The sequence below is a fragment of the Oryza glaberrima genome, chromosome 4 (genome assembly GCF_000147395.1).
Source record: "Oryza glaberrima chromosome 4, OglaRS2, whole genome shotgun sequence".
Taxonomy (NCBI): domain Eukaryota; kingdom Viridiplantae; phylum Streptophyta; class Magnoliopsida; order Poales; family Poaceae; genus Oryza; species Oryza glaberrima.
Genome location: NC_068329.1, coordinates 10,341,504 through 10,352,373, shown reverse-complemented (window position 1 = coordinate 10,352,373; position 10,870 = coordinate 10,341,504). Strand labels below are relative to the sequence as shown.

General features: G+C 38.9%; 1 protein-coding gene across 1 annotated transcript; it reads right to left on the bottom strand.

Annotated features, from left to right (window-relative positions):
- Positions 1-416: 416 nt before the first annotated feature.
- LOC127770756 (pathogenesis-related protein 1-like) lies at positions 417-971 on the bottom strand. The gene is made up of 2 exons (XM_052296564.1): positions 823-971; positions 417-741 (listed from the first exon to the last, which is right to left on the bottom strand). The coding sequence occupies exons 1-2, from the start codon at positions 969-971 to the stop codon at positions 417-419; spliced, it is 474 nt and encodes a 157-aa protein (XP_052152524.1).
- Positions 972-10,870: the final 9,899 nt, after the last annotated feature.

Sequence of the window (10,870 nt, the reverse complement as noted above, 5' to 3'; positions counted from 1 at the left end):
GAGCTGGAGGAAGAGTTCGACCACAGATCTTAACGTGAATTTGGTAGTGAAGGAATTTGTAGAAAAATAAATATATCCTAATTTTCTGTCGAATACCATTTAGAAATCCATTGTATTATTACAGGAAGAATTTTTGTTCATTATTAGGATGTTCTTTGTCATGAAACGATTGTGTGTATTCAGGGCGTTATCTGCGCCCTTTTTGTTCTTATCGAAATTTGCATGACGCAGCTCGCAAAGATCATTTTTACTTGTTGCTACATAACGTTAATTTCTACTATTTGTCAACGATTTAAAACTTTAAATTGGAATGCAACTTTTTGGCGGAAATTTATTCCGATCAAGGGCAAAGTACATGGTTACTTCATAAATTTGGTCAGTTTTCAAGGGTCTGAACATTATTAATTAGTGCGAAATCAGCCGGCAGGGGAGAAGACGCAGATCGTGAGCGTCTGGCCGGACGCGCACGGGGCGACGGCGCAGCCGACGGTCTTCCACGCCGGCTGCACCATGTCCTTGTAGCTCGCGCACTCCTCGCCGCCGCCGGCCACGCACCTGTTGGCGCCTGCGTCGTACCACCGCCGCCCCTCCGCCCAGGCCCCCACCGCGTCCGCCGCGCGCCGCCGCCCGGGGCCGCCGCCGGTGACGAAGTACGTCATGGCCACGATCGGCTTGCGCAGGACTCGGAACGTCGGATCAAGGTTGGCGTTCGCCACGTCGCACCGGCCTTCGGTCGGGCCGCTGCCGCTCAGCCATTCGGCGCTCAGCTTGGCGCGCTGGGCCGCCGCCGCGCTCCACACCACCGGCGGCGCCCCGGCCTGCCGCCGCGCGTCGTTGACGGCGGACACCAGCTTCGCGGCCGCGGCGGGGCTGAGCGGCCCGATGCCGCGGGGCGCGGAGGCGGCGTCCGGCAGGTGGGAGGCAAGCGCCAGCAGCGACAGGATGGCGAGGCACGAGAAGGAAGACGACATGGTTAATTGTGCCTTTTCTTTTGTATGATGAAGATTTGTTTATATAGTAACAAAAGATTTGTATGAAACCTCCAAATTTATGTCTCAAATTTATTGTCATTTTAATATATCCGGGAGAACTCCCACATCTACTGTTAAAAAAAATTTATTGTTCTTTTGTTACACAAATGTATATTTTTTTTAGTAACCGAGTGACGGTGCTTCCAGTGATTCGTGTTAACTACTACGCAAGTGAGTTCTGAGATAGATAATAAATCGTTCGCATGCGGTTACAACTTACAAGCAAAAGGATTGATCGGTACCATGTCATATAATTAAGTTTTACCTATATCTTTTTTTTTTGAAACTAGTTTTACCTATATCTCTGACACTTTACGTTTCAAAATCAACTGAAGTCTATCACTCTGTTCACAATGGATGCTGTTAATATTAGGATGCGTACGAACAATTGAACGTAACATTGTAGAGATCACTACTATAAAATAATATTAGTAGATTTGTCATGAAAAATTAATAATGTTTTCACGTAGTTATGTTTCCAAAAAATTTTCGTATTTCATATTAATTACATGATTAGAAAATGTAATGATAAAAATTATACATGTGAATGCCAAATATCATGTTTTGGTTTATGTTTAAAATACTTTCTAATCACCAGCTAGTATCCTCAATGTTTATTGCCCATGTCATGACCCGAGGTCATGACGGGATAACGGGATAAACACCGCCGGGAAGATAGCCGCGCGGCGTCGGCTCCTGGAGAAGGGACGTAGATTTATATACTAGGGGGAAGAACATTATTGGGAGGGAGAGATTAGACTAATTGATATTCATTGCTTGCCTGATAATAGACACAATCCCATCCTTATATAGATGGTACAACTTGACCCCTAAGTAAGAATCTAATCTTATCTTATCTCTAGCTAACTAATAATCTTATCTCTAACTTAATTGATTTGGGCTGCCTATGGACCTCTGCCTTCCGGCCTAATGCTCATGACATTACACCCTCCTTTTGAGCAGCTCGTCCTTGAGCTGCAGCCTAGAAAACGACTCATGAAATAAAACCTAACATAACTCAAGCCTTTTACATCTTAGCTTGCTAAGCTATTGCAAATTGAAAGGATAATTCTATGAGTGTGATAAATCGCCATGCAGGTGGACCCCATCCGGAAGCTTGCAAGGAAAAAATTGGTCCACACCATGTTACAAGCTAGAACGCACGTCTGATCCGGTTGCCATGGCAGCTACTAGCAAATGGTACGTGCAAATTATCTCCTCCTGGACAGCCCATACGCCACATCTCAAACAGCAATATGTCAGACCCACTCCTACTACTCTTGGGCCAAAACGAGATTGAAGTTGGCCCCTGTAGCTTCATTGAATAACCAGTCCCTGGGGTCAAAATTCATCTAGGTACTTTGGCTGACCTTCCCAACCGACGAAAGGGAACAGGCCGTGCCACCAGACGTGGATCGACTTCCCCCAATAATGCTTCTTTTCGGGCGTCCGATTCCAACGGGAAAAATCGGACGCCCGCAGCACATACTCGTTTATCTTTGGCTGACCTTCCCAACCGACCAAGATAGGGAAAGGCAACAGGCCGTGCCACCAGACGTGGATCGACTTCCCCCGATAATGCTTCTTTTCAGGCGTCCGATTCCAACGGGAAAAATCGGACGCCCGCAGCACATACTCGTTTATCTTCTCATCTCCTTTTAATTACTTGTGTCATCACATCAATAGTCAGTCAACATGAGTACCCACACACACTCCCACCTCTCTCCTCAATATCACTCTTCATGCACTAACTTAGTAGCAAAACTTTAAATATTTTTTTCTTCTAAACTATACATCTTATCAATGATCTGATTACACCGTTATATTCGTTGTAATTAAATCTTCGTAATAAGATCTCATATGATTATATTTTGATAAAAAAGTACTTTAAGGTTTTTTGTCATAATGTTTTTTAATGTTGCAATAAGTTGTTTATTATGTTTCACTATGTTATTTGAAATATTGCACATAGTGCTATTTGAATGTTTCACTAGATATTTTTTGATAATTTAACTGATGTTCGTTAGATCATTTGAAATGTTGCACACATTTCTATGTAAATGTTTCAGTAGATATTTTTGTGATGTTTCAGGAAATATTTTGTTATGTTTCAGCTATTATTGTGTGATGTTTCAATAGATATAACTTAATGTTTCGGTTGATAAAAATATTTTTTTGCAATAAAATATAATCATGTGAGATCTCTTTATAAAGATTTAATCACGACGAATTTAACGGTGCAATCAAATCGTGAATTGGGTAAGATATTTGTAAGAAAAAATGATTTACATCTTGCTAATTAGGTGCATAGAAGGAGAGACAGGGAGTGCTGAAACTTGCATGCAGTGAGAGGAAAAGTGAGGGAAATAAAGCGGAGAAAAGGGAGAGAGACTGTAGAGTCAGACATGCATGGCATGATCCGTCACCCCTCGCTGCACGCATGCAACACCACGCGGCCATGCCAACAGATAGATGTCGCACAGTGAGCGGTGTCCGATATTTGGAAAAATATCGGACGTCCGATTCCTAGCTTTCTCCGACTTCCCCTGCAACTGCTCGTCGTGCTTGTGAAAACGGCGCAGGAATATGCTGCTCCCGCTCGCCAACCAATCGTGGAAATCGCTCCGCCACTTGAATCATCGCCACCTTGCACAAATTAAGTCGCAACCCCGTCGTCTTCTCCGTGTGATGAAAGCCTTCACCGGAGGCGCTGCTTGCTGATTTTTCGAGGAACTGTCTTCCGATGGAGAAAACTGAGGCAATGGTGACACACTCGCCGGAGTCCTTGCTGCTGACACCGACAGGTTCGCTGCAGCCGCCTCCCCGTTGCGCCTTTCCTCGTCTTTCACCGACTTCTCCTGCAACATGGCCGCCAATTCTTTCAGGTCAGCCCTCAACTCTTCGATGATCTGGGAGAAAGGTGCCGTCGATGCTGAGTTGCTGCTAGTTGCAACGATGATGGCAACTCAAGATGTATATCCATCCGGCAGCAGCCATCGTAGATGTTGCGTCCGTCACTACTAGAAAACTAATTTTCCCAAGCGGCCAAAACTAGTTTTCCGTGCATATTCCGCATCCTCACGAGATTGGAATTGAACTGAGGCTTCCGCGAGCACCCGGTGAAGTATAGAACACCCGATGAAGTATATCCTCTGTCACCGGATAGAGCAGATTGCTTACAGTGACATTGAGAACTCGCTCGACATCGGAAGCCATGGTGAGTGGCTCTGATACCAAGTTTTCATGACTCGAGGCCATGACGGGATAAACACTGCGGGGAAGATAGCCGCGCGGCGTCGGCTCCTGGAGAAGGGATGTAGATTTAGGCTAGGGGGAAGAACATTATTGGGAGGGAGAGATTAGACTAATTGATATTCATTGCTTTCCTGATAATAGACACAATCCCATCCTTATGTAGATGGTACAACTTGATCCCTAAGTAAGAACCTAAACTTATCTTATCTCTAACTAACTAACTAATAATCTTGTTTCTAACTTAATTGATTTGGGCTGCCTATGGACCTCTGCCTTCTGGCCAAATGCCCATGACAGCCCAACTCGACAATAACTGGGCTGCCCGTGTCAAGTGACATTAGCAGGTTAGAGAGACGTATACGTGCATGCGTAGATGGGGAAATAAGTGAGACCATCTAAAAAAATCCAACATTTGTTTTAGAGGAAGAGAACTAGGGATCGGACGTCCGATGGAATACGGAAAATCGGACGTACTATGGGCTGGTGTGCGCTACTGACGTGGCTCTGCTACATGCATGTAGCTATGCACTGTTGCTTTCTTACTTTATTATTTCTGTGCATGGTGACTTAACTACTCTCTCTCTTCTCTCCCATCAAATGATAGTACAAACTAACTTTGTTAGAAAACTTTAAATGATTTTTTCTTCTCAATTATTTATCTAATCTATAATTCGATTACACCGTTATATTCGTTGCAATTAGATCTTTACAATAAGATCTAACATGATTTTATTTTGATAAAAAATAATTGCAAAAAAGACGTTGTTTCATCGGTTATAAAAAAATGTTTCAGCACTTGAGGTCAAATGTTTCAACTCATCTCTAATAATGTTTTAAAGAGATATAATATTTAATATCATCACAACACTAGTAATTACTACATGAAACATTGAATCTTAACTAATGAAACACAAAAGAAAATAGTACGGTACATACTATAGATTTACAAATACTTAATTTTATTGAAATATTTTTATAGCGCATGTACATGAAACATCGAGTTGTAACTATTGAAACATAAAGTAAACCTTGCTAAAACATGCACACAATATGACATGCAACATTTTCAAAATGAACTAAAGAAACATCGGAAAAATATTTATTGGAGCATCCAAATAAATCAGTGTGCAAAATTTAGAAAAAGATCAACTGCAACACAAAATTAAGCTAAATTTGAAATTCATCAGGATTTAATCATGTGAGATCTTGTTGTAAAATTTAATTACAACAAATATGATAGTATTATCCAATTATATAATATTTGCAACATTTTTAATATTTGCTGAAATATATGAATGATACCGTGTACAACATTTTTAATTAACTAGTGAATACATATTGAAACACTCAACCAACACATATACAACATTTACAAATAAACCAGTGAAACATAGAAATAGCACCATGTCATACATTATAGAAAGATATATACAGTGTGACACTAATTAAATATGTGCAACATAATATAATTTCAGCTGAAACATTTGATTCTCACATATGAAACATTAAATTTAATTGGTTGAAACATATGTATGTTTTTTGTTATAATATAGTCATGTGAGATCTTGTTGTAAAGATTTAGTTGTAACGAATATAATGGTGTAATCGGAACGTAGATTGGATAAGTAATCTAGAAGAAAAATCATTTTCAAGTTTGCTAAAAGGGTGTTATGAACATGCGAATAACCTCGTGTCCTCTCTCCTTCATGCATACTAATGCTCAGTAAGGAAGCATATGTAACAGGTGTGCAAAGAGAAGATCTGACAAAAAGCCTACAAAGGAGTAGGCTGCATGCATCAAAGTCATAGCGAGAGGTGTCCGATTATTTTCTCGAGATCGTACGATCGGATTGAAGCATTTTCCGTTTTAGAGCCCTGCCATAATAAAAAATAAGGTGGGATTATCCATAAAATGCTTATGCTTGGTAGTAATTATTTACCACTCCCATAATATGTAGTGGTACCAAAGACACATTTAATGTTTAATTTCTTTTTTACTCTCTGTCCCACTCACTACGACGTGGACAAACTTGGTACAGTTTCTAATCATTGACTTTAAATTTCTCATATACTATAATGTTTATAGTAACAAAATCATAAACATATGAAAGTAAATTTAAATGATAATCCAATGATACCAATTTAATCAAATATAATTTAATTAATAAACTATTTATTGATTAAATATTTAAAGAGTTAAATCTTACAATATGTGTGTGCCTTAGTTAGTGGGACGGAGGGAATACCTGCTTTTTCACTATGGCGTGGATGTAAGAGTTCGTACCCATAAGAAAAATAGTGCAACCGAACTTTATGAACTTACTTTTACAATATTGATAAGAGACAAATCTTGCATGTAAACATATTAGTGCTAATCTAACTTATCTCCTATATTAGTGTCTTCAGCCTACTAAATGTAATTGATGCTCTCATTATATTAACTATTTTTAACCATTGGACCATTGGTTTAAGATGCAAATTGTCTTTTTTTTTAATCTTTTGAAGTTCTCAGTTTTCTCTTCTCTAATTAATAAAACCAAATCATCCAAAATTATTTATAGCAATTTGATAGTTGATCAAAGGTGCAAATAATAAATTTTATCTTAATTTCGAAGATAAAGTGAAACCGTTTATCTACAAAACAAATTCTATTATGATATAATATTCGTGCAATTATATACAGGGTTGGCATTTAGTTCCAGACTGAAGTAGTGAAGTACTCTCTTAAGTCATATTCTTTTCGATATCGACACAATCTCAAATGCATAGGTTCTACCATTATATTTTTCTAATTAATATAAAAGTGCCATTTACAAATGTATTGTTATTTTCACATATTAAATCGTAATATTTTTAATCTTTTTTTAGATAATGGAAATGGGTTACATCTCCGGCCTCTGCCCGTGGGCACACAGCCAAAAAATTCAGACGTGAACAGAAAAGTTAAAAAAAAGGCGAGATGGGACAAACCCTCAACTTCTGCCGATGATATGATCTACTAAAATAATTTTTTTTTCAAAATCACGTAGATTCTATCACGAAATTCTGTAGGTACTACGCCATCCAAACTGGAATAAAAGTTCCTTGGCTACTAATTCCAAGCGTGTAGCACCATTGCGCATAGTATCCTGTTGTTCCTGTGAAAGCATCATACACTAAGAGTGGAGCCAATTGGAACACATGAAGATAACCTGCATGATGTTAGGCATTTTTTTATGGTTAAAAACTATATCATTACGGCAACGCCAAATTGACCAACATAAAGCACTAGCTCCAAACAAAATCATTTTTTTTGTGGGTCTAGGCACTCCCCTTAGCCAGTCACCAAAAATATCTTTTGCATTGTGGGAAGGGGGATGTTGAAGGCAAAGAAGACACATCGCCAAGCAAAACGTGCAACATGACAGTCAAAAAAAAGATGTTGGATGGTCTCTTGTGTATTACAAAAACAACATTGCTTGTTTCCCCTCCAATTTCTCTTTATGAGATTATCTTTCGTCAAGATTACTTTTTTGTGAAGAAACCACATAAATACTTTGATTTTTAGTGGTACCTTTACCTCCCATAAGATCCTCTTGTGGATTCTTACATTGGAATTGATGATCGCATTATACATGGATTTGACCGAAAAATGGCCATTTTTATGTAGCGACCAAATAAAGCAATCATTTTCATTTGACAGGGTTATGTTAGCTAGACGAGAGATCAAATCATTCCACTCAACTAACTTTGGTCCTACAATTGATCGTCGGAATGAAACATTCAACGGTGTTGTGCTCATAACCTCTGCCAAAGTAGAATGTCTTTTTCGGACCACATTGTACAGAGAAGGATATTGATATTTGAGAGGTTGCAAGCCCAACCATGTGTCTTCCCAAAATCTTATTTCCATCCCACTACCAGGTTTAAAAGATCCATACTGAAAAAATTGATCTTTTACTTTCATTAGGCCAGCCCAAAATTGGGATGTTCCTGGTTTGTGTGACATGTGGGAGAGGGGTTTACCCTTTAAGTACTTGTTGCTCAAAAGATTTTGCCATAGGCCATCACCATTAAGAAGCTTGAATAGCCATTTGCTCAACAAACATCTATTCATGATATCAAGATTTAGGACACCCAGTCCACCTTGATCTTTTGGCCGGCATATATAATCCCATTTTGTTAACATATATTTCTTTTTCTGGCTATCACTGCTCCAGAAAAAGCTCGATCGGTAGTAATCCAGTCTTTGAAGTACACCTCGAGGTATTTCAAAAAAGGATAACATGAACATGGGAAGACTCGAAAGAACCGAGTTAAGAAGAACCAATCTCCCACAATAGGAGCTTTTGCCCTTCCATGTGCTAAGTTTTCTTTGAAACCTATCCTCCACACATTTCCAATCAGAATTTCTGAGTTTTCGATAGTGTATGGGGATTCCTATGTATTTGAATGGAAAGGAACCAGAATTACAACCAAACAGTTGTCTATATTGGTCCTCCATTTCCTTGGCTCAACCCGAGTTAAAAGAACAATTTTTGATGGAACTAGCTCAGACTTGTAGTAAGGAGTCATACCCTCTATTGGTAGGGGGGACTTTAATATCATTAGATCACCCGAAGAAAAGAATAATAATTCTTTTGACCCTCGTTGGCCTTTTCTTTTTAATGCGGTCATGAATAGTCTCAATTTGAGAGAGATTGATCTTTCGGGGAGACAATTCACCTGGGCTAATAACCTCGAAAATCCAACTTATGAGAAGTTGGATAGAGTGTTAATGAACACTGACTGGGAGCAAAAATATCCTTTAGTTACGTGTCAAGCCTTACCTCGAGCTATTTCAGACCACTCTCCAATTATACTGAGATTCGGATCGCATGCAAATTTTGGCAATCAGCCGCCATTTCATTTTGAATTAGGCTGGCTAGAGCGGGATGGATTCTTTGAGATGGTAGCCAAAGAGTGGCAAAGCATAAACAAGGGAAGGAATCCTATGGAACGTTGGAAACACAAGATCGTCCACCTTAGGCAACATTTAAGAGGTTGGGCGCGAAGTTTAAGTGGCACATATAAAAAACAAAAAATAAAGCTTTTAGCTTTAATTGACACACTAGACAAAAAAGCCGAACACATAACTCTCTCCAACACAGAGTTAGCTTCGTTGAAGCAGGCCAAAAATGATTTGGCAAAACTGTTAAGGGAGGAAGAGTTGTATTGGTACCAGCGATCTAAGACAAATCATTTACTCCAAGGGGATAGTAATACTAAATATTATCACTTGATAGCCAATGGTAAACATCGTAAGCAGATAATTTTCCAGTTGGAACAAGATGACACTATAATAACGGGTGATGGGAATCTCAAAGAATACATCACCAATTATTATAAAGGATTATTTGGTCCTCCAGATCATAATCATGTATCTATGATAGAGGGATGGACTGATGATATTCCTCAAGTGTCCGACTTAGAAAATGACATCCTTACTGCTGAATTTTCAGAAAAGGAAGTCAAAGAGGCAATTTTTCAAATGGATCATAACTCCTCCCCAGGTCCAGATGGCTTTCCTGCAGAGTTTTATCAGGTCTTTTGGGAGATTGTTAAGAATGATCTCATGGCTCTATTTAGAGAATTTTATAAAGGGACATTACCCCTTTATAGCCTAAACTTTGGGATCATCGTGCTATTGCCAAAAAAGGCTGATGCAAAACAAATTCAACAATATAGGCCTATTTGCCTACTGAATGTCAGCTTTAAAATTTTTACAAAAGTTGGCACCAATAGGATTACAACGGTTGCTCACAAAGTCATTCTCCCAACCCAAACGGCATTTTTGCCATATAGAAATATCATGAAAGGGGTGGTGATTTTGCATGAGACTGTCCATGAGTTACACACAAAGAAAATGGATGGTATCATATTCAAAATTGACTTTGAAAAGGCTTATGACAAAGTTAAATGGCAATTCCTTCAGCAGACATTACGAATGAAAGGGTTTTCACAATCGTGGTGCAATTGGATTTCCAACTAGGTTGAAGGAGGAACTGTAAGTGTCAAAGTTAGTGATAATGTAGAAAAAAATTTCCGGACATGCAAAGGCTTGAGACAAGGGGATCCAATGTCCCCAATTCTTTTTAACATAGTGGCTGACATGTTAGCCATTCTTATTGAAAGAGGCCAAAGCCGATGGCCAAATTAGAGGGGTAATTCCACACTTAGTGGATGATGGTTTGTCCATTCTCCAATATGCCAATGATATAATAATATTTCTTAAACATGATTTTGAACAAGCAAAAAACATGAAGGCCATTCTTTGTGTGTAATATTTTTAATCTATTATTTATTTAAGATACTGCACGCATAAATTTGAGTTATCCTTGAGAATAGTGGGGTAGTAGTAATCTTTATTGAACGTTGTACTCCGAAAGTGAAATAATAGTCAAAATGGAGTATATGTGTACAGGATCTCAAATTCCAACGGAACATTCAAGACAAGCCGCGAAGAAGAAAATTAATCTGCCCAGCATATGCTAGTATCTTATTAGTAGTATTTTGTAAAAATGGAGCTTAATTAGTACATGATTGTAGTACTAGCATAGATAGGC